General features: G+C 44.8%; 2 protein-coding genes across 4 annotated transcripts in view; one reads left to right on the forward strand and one right to left on the reverse strand.

The window, feature by feature from the left end:
• The window catches only part of LOC117586653 (glutamate [NMDA] receptor subunit 1), a 14444-nt gene extending 13597 nt beyond the window's left edge, over nucleotides 1-847 (reverse strand). The window contains exon 1 of the mRNA XM_034276891.1: nucleotides 727-847. The gene's annotated coding sequence lies outside the window, so the exon portion shown is untranslated. The remainder of the gene's footprint in view (nucleotides 1-726) is intronic.
• The window catches only part of LOC117586649 (inositol 1,4,5-trisphosphate receptor), a 23205-nt gene extending 5603 nt beyond the window's left edge, over nucleotides 1-17602 (forward strand). Inside the window, exons 3-21 of one of the 3 annotated variants that reach the window (XM_034276883.1) lie at nucleotides 6308-6596; nucleotides 6662-6732; nucleotides 6797-6912; nucleotides 6984-7782; nucleotides 7837-9056; nucleotides 9117-9292; nucleotides 9352-9507; nucleotides 9563-9716; nucleotides 9775-9919; nucleotides 10002-10028; nucleotides 10109-10785; nucleotides 11491-11991; nucleotides 12054-14831; nucleotides 14889-15081; nucleotides 15139-15267; nucleotides 15492-15664; nucleotides 15723-15887; nucleotides 15946-16380; nucleotides 16448-17602. In XM_034276883.1, the coding sequence (XP_034132774.1) occupies nucleotides 6496-6596; nucleotides 6662-6732; nucleotides 6797-6912; nucleotides 6984-7782; nucleotides 7837-9056; nucleotides 9117-9292; nucleotides 9352-9507; nucleotides 9563-9716; nucleotides 9775-9919; nucleotides 10002-10028; nucleotides 10109-10785; nucleotides 11491-11991; nucleotides 12054-14831; nucleotides 14889-15081; nucleotides 15139-15267; nucleotides 15492-15664; nucleotides 15723-15887; nucleotides 15946-16380; nucleotides 16448-17014 (8583 nt within the window). In that variant the 5' untranslated portion in view covers nucleotides 6308-6495 and the 3' untranslated portion in view covers nucleotides 17015-17602. The remainder of the gene's footprint in view (nucleotides 1-6307; nucleotides 6597-6661; nucleotides 6733-6796; nucleotides 6913-6983; nucleotides 7783-7836; nucleotides 9057-9116; nucleotides 9293-9351; nucleotides 9508-9562; nucleotides 9717-9774; nucleotides 9920-10001; nucleotides 10029-10108; nucleotides 10786-11490; nucleotides 11992-12053; nucleotides 14832-14888; nucleotides 15082-15138; nucleotides 15268-15491; nucleotides 15665-15722; nucleotides 15888-15945; nucleotides 16381-16447) is intronic. The other 2 variants (XM_034276884.1, XM_034276885.1) reach the window with 2 other exon arrangements.
• The last annotated feature ends 21 nt before the right edge of the window (nucleotides 17603-17623 follow it).

The raw sequence follows: 17623 nt of genomic DNA on the forward strand, positions 1-17623 counted from the left end.
CCACAGGTACAGCATGTAGATGAAGAAACACACAAGGATAATGATAACACCAACTACGATGGCCCTAACAATGCACTGGGATGTCATTGAGGGATCCATTATGAAGGGGATACCAGAAGCAGCAGCCACACCTTTCAATCAAAAAAAGAAGTCGCTTAAGAAGACACCATTTGCAGTCGTGGTACTACATCAGGATGCCAACGTGTCCATAACTATTATGGCATCCATATCCTAATCCTTTTACTGTTTTCACTCTTGAGTTCACTTTTTGTATGATTTTCGCGGCGGGGTGTGGTGAGGCGCCTCTAATCAAGTTATTGGCTTGAGGGACATCAGCAGCAGCAGGGGCGAGTGGGCGGGAGTGGCAGGAGGCAGGGCTTTAAGTTATGCAAACACTTTTGTGTGCCACTCCTACGGGATGCTTTGCTTTCTCTATTCTTTTTGCGCACACACACACACACACAATCACGCAGATAAAGAGAGGAAGAGTGAGAGAGAGATACACGCAGAGAACTTTCAACACACACGTACAAGGATACAAGACTCCGTATTTCCTTTTCTTAACTCGGAATTTATTGTATTTGGAAAATTAATCTTTCTAAATTTTCTATTTTTTCTATTAAACAACTAAGGAAAAGCCTGAGAGCTTTCAGCATCACACAAAAGTCACACACAAAGCAGGATTCGTTTCTCTCATCGAATGATGCTGCTGGCTGCCATACGCACCGTGTGGCGTGTGGCAAGGCAAGGCTTCCGTTCGACAGACTCCGCCTCGAGTGCTCGAGGATTCCGTTCCGTAAACCGAAATTAGTCCCTTTCGATGGGCACAAGTTGGCGCTTTGCGCCTTGCTCTACAACTGAAAATCCTTTCGAACTTTTTCTTGTGCTCTCCATAAGCTTTCATGCTTTAAGCTTATTTGGAAGCTTGTTGAAAGCTAAGCTACGCCTGCGCCTGGTGCATGTAAACAAATATTCCATCCAATCCATCTTTATTTTGTGCTTTACTCTTTGCTGTTTTCCTTCGCCTCTCCAGCTGTTTACACACGTGTTCGGGCAGCTGTTTCTGCTGCTGCCACTGCCAGTGCCTCTGCCTCTGTCTGCGTGTGCAGCGACGTTGGCGGTGCCACTTGTAGCTCTTTCGCAGCGGTTCACACGCATGTGATACGCTCCACTTATCGCCACGGCCACGCCACCGAGAGAGCTTTCCGTTTAGTTGCTTGGCTGATTTTCATGGTTTTTCCGGCTACATGTAAAGTGTATTCTCGCAGCGAGTACTCGTACTCGAGCGAAACGTTAGTTAATCCATTTAACCAACCATTTAATTGATTGCCTTTTGAGCACTCGATGATTATCATTTCAATCTAATTTGACAGCCCGATAGCGGGGGAGTCATGCGAATATATTTAAATTATAACTTAAATTTTAGTCGCGGGCTAACCGATGTGACGGGAAGGCGGCAATTTTTGTCCGGGGGAATAATTAATATTAAGTTGTATTCTTATTTAAAAAAAATACATTTATTTTAAGAATTAACGGAGTTGTTTAGCATTTTTTTCCCCATATTTCTTCACCCTGTAATCTTATCTTCAGGTATATTTTAACAACTTTTACAGGAACTACAATTATTTCTTAGGTTTTTTTTATCGTATTCAATCTTTGGTACTCTCGGGCTGTTTATAACTTAAAATAGGATCTTAGGATCATATACCACAAGGAGGCATTTGTTTAAAATAATAAACTCATTTGCCATAGGATGCTCGAGGCATATACACATATTCCGGCTCAAAATGATGTTCCAGTGTCAATCTAACAGTATCGGTGCCAACTGCTTCCATCTTTTGCACATGAGGTGGGAATTTACATATGTACATATGTCTCAAATGAATTATCCACAAGAAAAGAAGGCTAAAAACTCTCTTAAGCCGTGTCCCTGACCCGGCTTTCTTATCGCATGAAAGAACCTAAGAAACAAAAGGAAATAATATATGAATGTTCATCTGGCAACAGGGGCAGATGGCAGTGGGTTGGAATCACTCACTCAAGCGAAGGCACAGGCAGCAGAAAACTACTACCAGCAGCAGCACTAACAAGGCTAATTCCAAGCGTTGATGCGTAGACTTAGCTGAGTGATTGGAGAATCAAGAGTGTGGAACGAGCAGAAGAAGGAAAGACAGGCAGGCACAACATCAACCAGCCTCATGAATGAAAGGAAGAGTGCTTTTGCTTTCCGAATCCACTCAAAATTGGAGCAGAGAGCTGGACATTTCGGCGGTGGAAGCTCTGGAAAAGCTTATGACCTGAGCTTTCTGGCTCGACATAGAGAACTTTTCCAGCATTTTCATTTAACTGCTAGACGTTTATAGGTCGGCCTTTCGTCGGTTCGCGTCGGTTCGTGTCTCTGGGGCCGTGTTCCCCAAAAAATAAGAAAAATCTCCACTTCAAAGTGCTAATGTTGCCCACCGCAAACAAAAATAATTTCCCAAAGCAATTATTCATTGAAGATTGTTATTTATTATAAAAATTACGAACAACCCGCGAACCCGAACAAACGGATTCCTATTTTGTGTTTACTTGAAATTTGTAAGTTGAAAATGTACACCTGGAAAAACAGAAACAGGGAGAGATTCTACGGGGGGAAAAGCCTTCGTGTGGCGGCGGCCTCAGCTTCAGCTTCCGCCACCCACAAATAAAAAAAAAGGGAAAAAAAATATCTCAAATACCGAGTCATAGATTCATTCGTCTGTGTTTGTGTGTATATCTACATATATGTTTGTATGTATCTATGTACATATGTATGTTTATTATCTACCGCCCTCTCCACGCTCAACATTGCTGTAGGTAGAAATATCTGGATTATTGTGATTTTAATTGATGCGCCGCGTGTTAACCGAATATATGTATATCTAAAATAAATCCCATTTTAATTGTTCGCAGCAGCAAGGAGAAGTGGAGAAGCTGAGAGCTGTTGTGATAACAAAATAATTGCCATGCTCTTACAACAGATTTCCCTCCGCCTTCCGGAAAATGCCGTGAAATTGCAAAAGAAAGTAAATTAAATAATTGAAATGCTGCTCAGGGAAAGGTGATAGAATGGAACGAAAAGCTGAGATGTGAATGTCGTTTTGGAGCTGTGGCTGAAGCTTTATTTGATGGCACAGCTGTCGCTGCAGCTGCCTCGGTACTTCCTGACTTCAATCATCTCCTTCTGCTACTTTCAACCCTCCATCCTCTGCGTTGAGCCGGATTTGGGCGCATTCCTGAAGCGGGCCACCGACCCCCGTTAAGTGGCCTTCCAGCTCTAAGGAGAGGAGAAATTTATGAATTTTTCATTTCCTTCACTCACTGACATTGGCATTCCGTAAAGGAAGTTGAACTACGAGAGGCTTATGCTAATAACACGAGTATTAATACCCTTTAAAAATGTTAAAGAAGTAGGGTATGCACCTTTAAGAGGATTTTGGGGAAAAATGGCTGCATCCCATTTTAAAAGGGGATTGGCAGACTTACTAGCTTTAGGAGGATTCATGAAAAGATGGTCAATTGTGCTTTCTCAACAACGAATGTAAGTTTATATGGGCTGAAACATAAGGAATACCAAACGGAATGAGGAATAACTGTGTGAAAACAAATCTTTAATTAGCAGCAGTATAAACAGATTTTTGCAAGGGTATCTAAATCTTCGACTTTCAAGGAAAGCACTTCCTTTTCATCTAAAAGAAAAGTGCCAGAAAATAAAGCTTTACTGACTGCCGCTGTCAATCAGAGTGATTAACTTAAATCATATATCAATCTTGGATTGTTGCTCACATCTGCGGACATTTCTGAAAACCATGTGTGAGCTCTCTCATTTGTATTCCGTTGGGGTATTCCCCCAAGCATCAACTAATCACCAGAAATAAACAACAACAAAAAACACTCATATCGATCATTCTCCATGTATTTATTTTTTTTTATATGTTATTTTGGCCAGGGCAGCAGGAATAATTAAATAATGAAATACCAATGTACATACATACATATTATGTATGTACATATGTAGATTTCAGATAGGCTCAAATCTTTTGAGTCAAATGTCTAAATTATTTTATATATAATAGCAGGGCTCATTTGGAAACTGCTATTTCTGTTCGTTTTATATTAATTCTACAATTTACTTATTGTTTAAACAAACAAATTGTAAATATAAAGAGAGAGAGAGAGAAAAAAAAATTCATATCTAAAGAAGGATAAGGGGAAGAATATTCGCCGAGTATCTGCGAATCACTTTATAAAAAGAAAAGTATTACTCGTTAACACAAGTTTGATACAAATATACAAACAATTATAACAATTCAAAATGATTTCTGCACATAATTGAAGTAAAATAGGTTTTCCGAATTCCTAGAAAAAAAAACAAATATTCTTGCATATTTTAGGGAAGTATTAAAAGTACTCTTGGAATCACTTATAGATTGTGTAATATAAACTTTGGGTATCATTAATGCATACTAAAATTGTGGGAAATGGGAAGTAAACAATCTGTTAATTGCTATAGAAATGGAAAGCATTAGGCATTCTATATATTTAGTATATATTTTTAATTTCTTGTATAGATCAAGATTAGTACTACAAAATATAGACTTGTATTTCTGGGTTTTACCAATAGAATGAAATTGTTTATACTTAGAGACTGCCAATGTTATGAGATTTTCATTTTTTTTTTCTTTTATGGTTGGCAAAAATACACACATACATACAAAAATAGAAATATACATATATTTACATACATATGTATACCCACCCCAAAAGGGTGGCAAACTTTTCTCATAAGCCAACTTTCGCTTACATTTTACTAAAAACTTGCGAGCACTTGCTGAGAGGCTCCTTTAAACAATAAAACACCCTTCAGTAAACTTGTATGTGTGGTTCAATGGCTTGAAAATCGGAAGAAACAATGAAATGGCTCTGTAAATACAGACACGAATGTACACGTATGTAGCTTGTCCACCCATACAATAATTTCTGTGCTCATTCGTAATGCAGCCATTATCTACAGACAATTGTGGAAATAAATCATAAAAAGCATACTACAAGCGTCCAACAAAAATCGTTAAAAGCGACAACTTTTTGAATGGGAAAAAAGGTAAGGGAATGGTGCAAAACAACCGGGGGAATGGAAATGTTTGTTGGAAGTATTAAGCATACGCCAGAGTGTCACCAAGAAATGACAGACATGAGAGGGTGGAAACACTCTCTCATAATTATTAACCATACACTGCACGTATATTCCTCCATAGGGTGGTACCCATTGAACGGCGCAATGCCATCAGAGGGGTTGGTCAATAAATATTTTATAACTCAAAAACAAAAAAAAAAAAAAAAGAAAACAACAAAATTTAACATGACAGAAGAAAATAACACCCCAGTGAAAAGACAGTTCTTTATATCAGATTGAGGTCAGTGGGAGGAACCAATTAGGGAAAATATAAATCTATACGATCAGCAAAAAATAATAATATTGAAAATGATTTGCAAAGTAAAGAGATGGGGTTGGGAGAGTTTAGACTTAAATTTGTGCTTTTTGGTTGATTTTATGGAGCAGTTTAATTTCATGGAAAATACTATTAAAAGACGAATTTCATTGTACAAATAAGATAAAAAGATGAAACTCAACTGGGAACCATAAATATAATCTAGAAGTAGGAAAGATTACAGTTATTAAAGGCTTACACAGGCTGTAAATTATATGTAGGTATGTACATACATATATATGTAGGTATGTATAGACGTTATACAGATGATTCTGTATATGTGCATAAATCTTAAATTATCCGAGAGAACCGTGTGATACAATTTTTTTACATTTTAAGACCAAAAACTTAAACAAAGGATATGTTTCCTTAATTTTACTTTGTATGTATAACCTTTCTATGAATATCAATCACACGGCTAAAACACATTCTAATTGGTCGCTTCTTTCGCTTTTATTGCCTTTTTATGCTATTAAAAATGCTTTAAGATGCAAAAAATATGTGGGGGTGAAGGCGTAAACAAATTAAAATACAAAATGACTTGATACCTAAGAGCTTTAATGGATGCCGAATCTCATAAACAATGCCCTTAAACGCACACTTGAGGGTTTAATGATGTAATCAAATCATTTTGCTTTAATTAATTTATATATATAGAGTTTATTTGCTTAATTTAAAGCTATTAAAAACGCAACTTAAATCAATTATAAATGGTCTATAAACATACGAGTCACCCATTACCCCCTTGGACATGTAGTAAACATAATGTTTGTTCTCTTTTCTATAAAACGCCACAGGATAGACGAGAAGGAGGACAAATCATTGCAATTAATTCGCGTAAACGAGCCAACACAAAAGCCACGAGAAGACACAAGAAGCCACGAGAGGCACATGAGAGAGAGGCAGAGAACCCCCGAAGGCCACTGCACACACACACTCATCACACCCCTGGCATTCTCTGGGCCCCCTACCCGCCAAACAAAACATGGGCGACAATATAATAGGCTCTGCGAGCTTCCTGCACTTGGGGGACATTGTCTCCCTATATGCAGAGGGCAGCGTGTGTGGATTCTTGAGCACACTCGGGTAAGTGTTGTCCTGCAGCAAAACGATTACTGAATATTTTACCTAAACGTTTGCTTCTTCGACAGTCTGGTGGATGATCGTACGGTGGTATGCCCCGAGGCGGGTGACTTGAGTTGTCCGCCCAAAAAGTTTCGAGGTAAGTCGCCAAATAAAAGTAAACTTCACTAAGAAAAATCACTTATTTGTGTCTAACTCCACAGATTGCTTGATCAAAATATGTCCAATGAATCGATATTCAGCACAAAAACAGTTCTGGAAGGCAGCCAAACAATCAGCAAACTCCAACACAGATCCCAATCTGCTCAAGAGATTGCATGTAAGCATAAAATAGGAACCAAACCACAGGGAAGACTTTATCTTAAAAATTATGTCTATCTCTATTTACAGCACGCAGCAGAGATTGAGAAGAAACAAAACGAAACGGAGAACAAGAAGCTGCTGGGCACATCCATTCAATATGGCCGTGCTGTAGTGCAGCTTCTGCATCTAAAGTCCAACAAATATCTGACTGTGAACAAGCGACTGCCGTCGCTCCTCGAAAAGAACGCGATGCGCGTGTATCTGGATGCTAATGGGAATGAGGGATCCTGGTTCTACATCAAACCGTTCTACAAACTCCGCTCCATTGGGGACTATGTGGTGGTGGGGGATAAGGTGATACTCAGTCCGGTGAATGCCGATCAGCAGAATCTACATGTGGCGGCCAGCTACGAGCTGCCCGACAATCCCGGCTGCAAGGAGGTGAACGTCTTGAACTCCTCCACATCGTGGAAGATCTCTTTATTTATGGAGCACAAGGAGAACCAGGAGCACATACTCAAGGGTGGCGATGTGGTGCGTCTGTTCCATGCGGAACAGGAGAAATTCCTCACCATGGACGAGTACAAGAAGCAGTATCATGTGTTTCTAAGGACCACAGGACGCACCAGTGCCACGGCAGCCACCAGCAGCAAGGCCCTGTGGGAGATTGAAGTGGTGCAGCATGACTCGTGTCGCGGTGGTGCAGGCGACTGGAATTCCCTTTATCGCTTTAAGCATTTGGCCACGGGACACTATCTGGCCGCAGAAGCAGAGGTGGATGTGGCCGCTGGAATCTCTGCCTCTGTGGAGGCGGCACACGAACTGCTGCTGGGGGACTGCAGCAAGGATTCGGGACTGAGTTCTACAATGAATTCAACAATAAATGGTGAGGCATTGCGATTATGTTCCTGTAGCTCTTATAATCTCTTTTGATTTACAGAAAAACCCAAGGAGAAGCAATATCGACTCGTTTCCGTGCCCTATTCCGCTGACATTGCCTCGGTTTTTGTACTGGACGCAACCACCATGGCCCGACCGGACAGTCTGGTTCCACAGTCCAGCTATGTGCGGCTGCAGCACATCTGCTCCAATACGTGGGTGCATGCCACATCGATACCCATCGATGCGGATGACGACAAGCCGGTGATGTCGAAGGTCTGCTGCTCACCCATCAAAGAGGACAAGGAGGCCTTTGCTTTGATACCCGTCTCCCCCGTGGAAGTGCGTGATTTGGATTTTGCAAACGATGCGTGCAAGGTGCTGGCGCTGGTCACCAGCAAGCTGGACAATGGCAGCATCTCGATCAATGAGCGGCGGGCGTTGATCTCCCTACTCCAGGACATTGTCTACTTTATAGCCGGAATGGAGAATGAGCAGAACAAGACAAAGGCATTGGAGTTTACCATCAAGAATCCAATCAGGGACCGCCAGAAGCTGCTGCGAGAGCAGTACATACTCAAACAGTTGTTCAAGATACTCCAGGGACCGTTCCAAGAGCACACCGCAGGCGATGGTCCTTTCCTAAGGCTAGATGAGCTGGGGGACCCCAAGAATGCGCCCTACAAGAACATCTTTAGGCTGTGCTACCGCATACTGCGGCTGTCGCAGCAGGACTACCGCAAGAATCAGGAATACATAGCCAAGCACTTTGGCCTGATGCAGAAGCAGATCGGCTACGACATCCTGGCCGAGGACACCATCACTGCGCTGCTGCACAACAATCGCAAGCTGCTAGAGAAACATATCACCGCCGCCGAGATTGAGACATTTGTGGGACTCGTGCGTAAGAATATGCACAACTGGGACTCGCGTTTCCTCGACTATCTGTCTGATTTGTGTGTGTCGAATCGCAAAGCCATTGCCGTCACCCAGGAGCTGATCTGCAAGAGTGTACTCAGCGATAAGAACAAGGACATACTCATCGAGACACAGGTGAAGGCCCTAAAGAACACTTCGACATTGGTGCGCTGCTACAAGGGCACCACCGAGGATGTGTGCCTGGCCACGCTCACCGAAGTGGCAGGCGATGACGAGGATCGTTCCGATGTGCAGTCCACATCTACCACCACAACGTGGGATAGTGCCAGCTTGAATGAAGAGGAGGATCTGATGTCGCCGGGAGATAAATATGAAATACATTTGAAATGGACTGGACAGCCGGTGAGGGGCAAACAGATAGCGACGCAGCAATGGAAGATTATATTTTCTATCTTTTTGTAGACCTCTCGATCGATGGCAGATCTGGCCGATTCAGTGGCCGATGGCTCTGAGCAGGATGCCGCGATACTCAATTACTATCGCCATCAGTTAAATCTGTTCTCCAATATGTGCCTAAACCGTCAGTACTTGGCTCTGAATGAACTCTCGCCACTCCTGGACATTGATTTGATTCTCAAGTGAATAATTATTAAAGAAAACAAATAGAGTTTCCTGCTAACACTTAACCTTTCCGCAGATGCATGTCGGATGAAACGATGCCCTACGAGCTGCGTGCCTCCTTCTGTCGTCTGATGCTGCATTTGCATGTGGATCGTGATCCACAGGAGCCTGTTACGCCTGTCAAATATGCACGTCTGTGGAGTGAAATTCACACAAAGATGTCCATTATGGAGTGAGTAAATCTGAGAAGAATCTTTTTAGCATTTCTGATTTTCTTTTGTTTGCAGCTACGATGGCAAGAACCAGCAACCGGATCAGAATAAGCAGGCTTGCCGCGCCAAATTCAACACCACAATTGCCTTTGTGGAGAACTATCTGTGCAATGTGGCCACCAAAGTTTGGCTCTTTACCGATCAAGAGCAAAATAAACTCACATTTGAGGTGGGAAAACCCATAGAAATAATCTACCAAAATATCTAACTGAATGAATCTCTTGTAGGTGGTAAAGCTAGCTAGAGATTTGATATACTTTGGCTTCTACAGCTTCAGTGATCTGTTGAGGCTAACCAAGACGTTGCTCTCCATTCTGGACTGTGTGTCGGATACCTCTACGGGTGGAGCCTTTGCCAGCACAGATATTGATTGTAAGTAACCACAAAAACATATTTGAAAATACATCTAGAGATTTGTTCATTTGTCATTTTGATTGGTATTTTCATTGACAAGCTGTCGAAGAGGAGACAAAAGCCGATGGTAATCATTCATTTCGAGAAGATCCTAAGGAACCGCAGAAGATATTCATTTAATCATTCCTATTTTTCCACACATTACAGCTGAAGGCGGTGTACTCCGTTCCATTGGTGACATAAATACAGTGATGACATCGTTGGCGCTCGGTTCGGTGGGTCAGGCCATTGCGGCCCCTTCTATGGCCCTGCAGCAGCGCAAGAGTGTGTCCCAACTAATGAAGGAGTACCCTTTGGTGATGGACACCAAACTCAAGATCATAGAGATACTCCAATTCATACTGGATGTGCGCTTGGACTACAGAATCAGCTGCTTGCTGTCCATCTTCAAACGGGAGTTTGACGAAACCGATGTGGCGGCTTCCGCCTCAAATGTAGCAGAGTCTGGCACTCCACAGCCACAGCAGCAGCCCCAGCAACAGTCACAACCATCACCTTTGAGCACACCCAATGATTCCAATGATCCCAACGATCCCATGGCCAACGCAGAATCCATGGCTGCTGCAGCAGAAGCGGCTGCGGCTGCCACAGCGAGACAGAAGAACATCGACCTGGAGTCCATAGGGGTGCAGGCGGAGGGGATCTTTGACTGCGAGCGCAGTGATGCTGCCAATCTGGATTTGGATGGCCAGGGCGGACGCACATTTCTGCGAGTGCTCCTCCATCTGATAATGCACGACTATGCGCCTTTGGTTTCGGGTGCACTGCATCTGCTTTTCCGTCACTTTAGCCAACGCCAGGAAGTTCTACAGGCCTTTAGACAGGTGTGTGTTTACCAGAGGGAGAGAGAGTTTACATTTTATCATTGATTTTTGATTTTTTAAATGCTCTTGCAATGATATAATGAAGAATGTAGAATTTCATGTTGTAAAAGTAGAATTAATGCTAGAGAATGATGCTTCAAGGTTCGAGGGCATTCTCTTTTGAATTTTTCGCTTGTGCGTCTCGAGTCGAGCATTAATATGACCCCGAAATGTGCCCACATCTGCTATATAGCTATAATTTTAGTAGATTCACTGATATATCCATCATCTACCCATCTTCTATAATTTATTAGTGAAATTTGCAAGAGTATTGTAGTCCTACGGCATGCCGTTGATCTTATATGTAGCTAACGTATTCAACTAACACTTTAATCGATCTAATACTCATCTTTTCTCTTGTGTTTGCATGTGCTAACTCTCTCAATCTCTCTCTCTATACAATATAACCATCATATATATGTATCTCGATCGAACCGAATCACTATATATCGTATGCAATCGTTTTTCATATAAATAACAAAATAACAAAAACCACACCAACAATTGTATGCTAAAAACTAACTAACTAACAATAGTGGACGTATTCCGCATACCGTACTGAACGCTCTTTTGATTTTGTATGTACCCATGATATTTTCAAAACGAAACCTCAAAGGAGGATTCCTTAAACAGCTCCTAACTTGCATTATTGTCTGCCCCTTGCAGGTGCAACTTCTCGTCTCGGACAGCGATGTGGAGTCGTACAAGCAGATCAAATCTGATCTGGATATACTGCGGCAGAGTGTGGAGAAGTCCGAGCTGTGGGTGTACAAGGCCAAGGCCACGGACGAGCTGGGGGGCACAGATCCAGCTGGGGATGCCGTCAATGTGGAGTACAATGCGGCTCTGTCCCAGGAGCAGCGCAACGAGTACCGCAAGGTCAAGGAGATCCTAATGCGAATGAACAAATTCTGCGTCACGGCCTCTGGGCATGGCCTCGGATCATCGATGGTGAAGCCGCGCAAGCATGAGCAGCGACTCCTAAGGAATGTGGGTGTGCACACGGTCGTACTGGATCTGCTACAGAATCCCTATGACGAGAAGGACGATGAACTGATGAAGGAACTGATGTGCTTGGCCCACGAATTCCTGCAAAACTTTTGCCTGGGCAACCAGCAGAATCAAGTTCTGCTCCACAATCATCTCGATTTGTTCCTGAATCCTGGAGTAAAACATTTTTCAATTTATATTTTCTCTAAGTATTGTACTAATTATGGAATCATCTGCAGATACTCGAGGCCAAGACAGTGTGTGCCATCTTCAAGGATAACCTGGCGCTGTGCAATGAAGTGACAGATAAGGTGGTGCAGCACTTTGTGCACTGCATCGAAATACATGGCAGGCATGTGGCCTATTTGCAGTTCCTTCAGACCATTGTCAAGGCGGAGAATCAGTTCATTCGAAAGTGCCAGGACATGGTAATGCAGGAGCTAATCAATTCCGGGGAGGATGTGCTCGTGTTCTACAACGATAAGACCTCGTTCCAGCACTTTGTGCAGATGATGCAGCAACAGCAGCTGTCCCGAATGGAGAAGCTCAGCGATGACAGTCCGCTGAAGTACCACGTGGAGCTGGTCAAGCTTCTCGCCTGCTGCACCATGGGCAAGAACGTGTACACGGAGATCAAGTGCAACAATCTGATCTCGCTGGATGACATCGTCACGATCATCTGCCATCCGCTGTGCATGCCCGAGGTGAAGGAGGCCTATGTGGACTTCCTCAATCACTGCTACGTCGACACGGAGGTGGAGATGAAGGAAATCTATGCCTCGGGCCACATGTGGAACCTCTTCGAAAAGAGCTTCCTGGTGGACATCCATCAGTTGATCTCGAATGCCGCCGCCAGTGCGAACAAGACGCTGCAGGCGTACGTTTTGAATGGGGTAACCAATCTGCTGGGCAGCTTCTTCTCCAGCCCCTTCTCAGACCAGAGCGCCATCGTGCAGACGCGTCAGTTGATCTTCGTGCAGCTCCTGCAGGCCGCCTACCGCCTCACCCAATGCAAATGGATGTCGCTGGCGGACCGATTCAATGTCGAGAACTGCATCCGCACGCTGGTCGAGTCGGCCAAGATGCGCAGCATTGCCCTGCCGCTGGAGTTGGAGCAGCAGGTAGCCAATATGTCCAGCAAGACGGCCATGCTCACGCGCCAGACGACCAAGTGGCTGCTGGCCTCAAAGCAACCGAAATACGAGACCCAACAGTCGGCCAGCCTGATGCGGTGGGACCGCTCGATCATCGAGGGCCTGCAGGACATTGTCTCGCTGCTGGAAGATCAGCTGAAGCCCGTGGTGGAGGCGGAGCTCTCGCTGCTCGTGGACATCCTCTACCGCTCGGAATTGCTCTTCCCCGCTGGCACAGAGGCCCGCAAGCGCTGCGAGAGCGGGGGCTTCATCCGCAAACTGATCAAGCACACCGAGAAGCTGCTGGAGGAGAAGGAGGAGCGCATGTGCGTTAAGGTGCTGCGCACACTCCGCGAAATGATGGCCATCGATGTGAACTACGGCGAGAAGGGGGATGCCCTGCGTCAGACGCTCTTGCTGCGCTACTTCCAGTGCAAGAGCACACCCAGGCTGGAGGAGGACATGTTGTTGCCCCTCCGCGCAGCCGTGCCGCCCATGTCGGAGATGGCCAAGCAGCACCATCTCGTGACCCACGGACCGGGTGCCAAGTACCTGGCGAGGGCGGGCAAGACCCTACACGAGATGCAGAACCATCTGGATCGCGAGGGTGCCTCCGATCTGGTGGTGGAGCTGGTCATCAAGTCGGTGCACTCGCCCAACATATTCGTGGAGGCCGTGGAGCTGGGCATTGCGCTGCTGGAGGGTGGCAATCCGATCATCCAGAAGGGCATATTCCAAAAGTTCCTCAGCGACGACCTCAACCAGGCCTTCTTCAAGGTATTCTTCGAGAAGATGAAGGATGCCCAGCAGGAAATCAAGTCCACGGTTACCGTGAACACCACGGACATTGCCGCCAAAGCGCATGAGCACAAGACAGACACGAATCTGGAGTTGGATAAGGTCTCCCGCAAGCATGGCTTAAAGAGCAATGGAGTGGTCATCACCGAGGAACTGAAGCGAGAGCTTCACAATGCCGGGCTGGCCACAGTGCGGGCGTATGGCAATGCACGGATTATCCACTCCGGTGAGGAGAGCTCCTCGATCAGTGTGAACAGTCCGCTGGAGGATATACTGGCCGAGAAGCTCGAAAAGCACAAGGACAGCAAGGAGCAGCGCAATCAGCTCTCCAACAAGGTGCTCGTCATGCAGCCGATCCTCCGCTTCCTGCAGCTCCTCTGCGAGAACCACAATCCCGACATGCAGAACCTGCTGCGTAATCAGAACAACAAAACAAACAACAATCTGGTGTCCGAGACGCTGATGTTCCTCGACTGCATCTGCGGCTCGACCACCGGCGGCCTGGGACTCCTGGGGCTCTACATCAACGAGCACAATGTGGCGCTGATCAACCAGACGCTGGAAACACTCACCGAGTACTGCCAGGGGCCCTGCCATGAGAACCAGAACTGCATTGCCACCCACGAATCGAATGGGCTGGACATTATCACGGCTCTGATTCTGAACAACATCAATCCGCTGGGCGAGAACCGCATGGATCTGGTACTGGAGCTAAAAAACAACGCCTCCAAGCTGCTGCTGGCCATCATGGAGAGCCGCGGCGACAGCGAGAATGCGGAGCGCATACTCTACAACATGAATCCCAAGCAGCTGGTGGAGGTGGCCTGCAAGGCCTACCACCAGGAGGAACTGATCGATGAGCATGACGAAGCGGATGAGCCGGATGCGGCGACCGATGACGACGATGCTACTGTGAGTCCCCGCGAAGTGGGCCACAACATTTACATACTGTGTCATCAGCTGGCGCAGCACAACAAGGAGCTGGCCGGGCTGCTCAAGGCCTCCGAGGATCCACAATCGGCCAGCTTTGATGCCAAGACCAGCCAGGCTCTCATGTACTATGCCACGCACACGGCACAAATTGAGGTATGACCAACCCATAGATCGTTTAGGGATTGCCTTCAAGTCCTGGTTTCTTTATAGATTGTACGCAATGATCGCACCTTGGAGCAGATTGTCTTTCCCATACCAGAAATCTGCGAATACTTGACCACGGATACGAAAATCAAAATTCTCAACACTGCCGAACGGGATGATCAGGGCTCAAAGGTGGCTGACTTCTTTGACAAAGCCGAGGAGATGTTCAACGAGATGAAATGGCAAAAGAAGCTAAGAAGTAGGCATATACACCTGCCATTTTGATTGATTACTCAAGGATTTGTCACTCTTCTAGGTCAACCCTTACTGTTTTGGATCAGCAGCTACATGTCGCTGTGGAGCAACATACTCTTCAATTGTGTGGTTGTCATTAATATAATTGTGGCCCTTTTCTATCCCTTTGACAAAAGTAATACTGTACCAGGTGAGAATATATACAGCTTATACAGTAAGCTGGGAAGGGATTGTGCAAGAGAACAGCTTAGATGATGCTTAGCTGTCGTATTAAAACATATAGAGCAATGTTTACAGCAATTAGAAAAGCATAAATAAATAATTATCAATGAGATTTCAAAGCTGAAATCAGGCTGCATTCTTCACAATCTGCTGGAAATTCGAAATTTGATTTTATATTTTGTTCACTTTCAGAACTGAGTCCGCACATTTCGCTGCTATTCTGGATCATAATGCTACTGTCCTTGGTCTTTGTGATAATGCTGCCACGTGCATCTGGCATACGAACACTTATAGCCTCCGCCATATTACGCTCAAACTTTTTACTGGGACCAGAGTCAACGCTCTGTTTGCTTGGAGTTGTCACGGTATGTACTCGAGATTCCTTAATTTATTGTAATCTGTTATTCCAAATCCTTTTTATAGGTCACACTCAAGAGCGTTCACATAGTCAGCATAATGGGCAACAAGGGAACATTGGAGAAGAAATTGATCAAAATAATCACCGATATGCAGTTGCTTTATCATTGCATTTATATTGCATTCTGTTTCTGTGGTCTGATTGTTCATCCATTCTTCTATTCCTTGTTGGTATGTCTAATGATCCTTCTGATTATTTTGATCTTTAATCGAATATGTTTTCCACCAGCTCTTTGATGTGGTCTATCGCGAGGAGACGCTGGTCAATGTCATCCGTTCGGTGACACGCAATGGACGCTCGATAGTGCTGACTGCTGTGCTGGCTCTGATTTTGGTCTACTTGTTCTCCATCATTGGCTACATGTTCTTTAGAGATGACTTCCTGGTCAGTGTGGACTTTGAGGAGCAGGAGAATGCCGCCTCACCGCTGGCCATGCCACCGGTGACGATCTCAGTGCCGCCAGCGGTAGAAGAGTTTTGTGCGTCACCCGATGCGCTGGGAAATTGTGCAGGCAACAATCCAGCAGCTAGCAGCGCCAGTGCTGGCGGAGATGTAAAGGAACGTTCGTGTGACTCTCTGGTCATGTGCATTGTGACCACACTGAATCAGGGACTGCGGAATGGCGGCGGCATTGGTGATATTCTCAGGGCGCCCTCTAGCAAGGTATTACAGATATCATTTTGATACATTTTTCCCTGACGATTCCTAATGTGTGTTTGTTTCCTTGCAGGAGGGTCTGTTTGTGGCTCGAGTAATCTACGATCTGCTGTTCTTCTTCATTGTGATCATTATCGTTTTGAATCTAATCTTTGGTGTGATCATCGACACCTTTGCCGATCTACGATCGGAGAAGCAACAAAAGGAGGCCATACTGAAGACGACCTGCTTCGTGTGCTCCCTCAATCGGTCGGCATTCGACAACAAGACAGTCAGCTTCGAGGAGCACATCAAGAGCGAGCACAACATGTGGCACTATCTGTACTTTATTGTCCTGGTCAAGGTGAAGGACCCCACCGAATTCACCGGTCCCGAAAGCTATGTCTATGCCATGGTCAAGGCCGGCATACTCGAATGGTTTCCCCGCCTGCGGGCCATGTCCCTGGCGGCTGTGGATGCGGATGGCGAGCAGATTGAGCTGCGCAGCATGCAGACCCAACTGCTGGAGACGCAACTGCTCATCAAGAATCTGTCCACGCAACTGCACGAGCTCAAGGACCATATGACCGAGCAGCGCAAACAGAAACAGCGCCTGGGTCTGCTCAACACAACGGCAAACAGCCTCCTGCCGTTTCAATGAAGATAAATCCGATTAGAATAGATAACGTAACCCTTCCTTCTTTGCACTTAATTTTGGTAAACATTCCCCATGCACTCACGTAGATATGAGAACCTTAAAGAAACTCTCATTCTCAGAGGGTACACTCCTGGAGTGATACAAGATTATTTATCTCGCGTATCGAGTGTCCCCGAATTACTTCTTCTGTATTAGATTCGAATTCCAAGAGCAACATAGAAACTTGCTCAAATAACACTTCTCCCTCTAGAAATAATCTTCGCAATCTTATATGCTAAAACCAACAACTAACTGAATAACTGAATATATAGTGAACTCACACTCAGAGAACTTAGGGCTGTTAACATGTTAATTAGTGGGCGTGTTAAGCATTTTTTTCACAATCTAGACAAGGTCTTTCCGCCTTACCTCTACCCTCCACCCTCTTATACCCTTGTTGACTCTAAAATACCTGAATGCTAGAATCTAGAGCTGTAGTTAACTTGAACATGTTCGCCGAGCGACCTCAAAAAACAATTTTCGGAAAAGTTTTACGCTGTTTTAAGTTACTTTAGTTAATTGTTAATAAAATATACGAATAATTTCTCATAAGTTTTTTAATATCAGAAACAA

The sequence above is a fragment of the Drosophila guanche genome, unplaced genomic scaffold, assembly GCF_900245975.1.
Source record: "Drosophila guanche unplaced genomic scaffold, DGUA_6, whole genome shotgun sequence".
In the NCBI taxonomy this organism is placed as follows: domain Eukaryota; kingdom Metazoa; phylum Arthropoda; class Insecta; order Diptera; family Drosophilidae; genus Drosophila; species Drosophila guanche.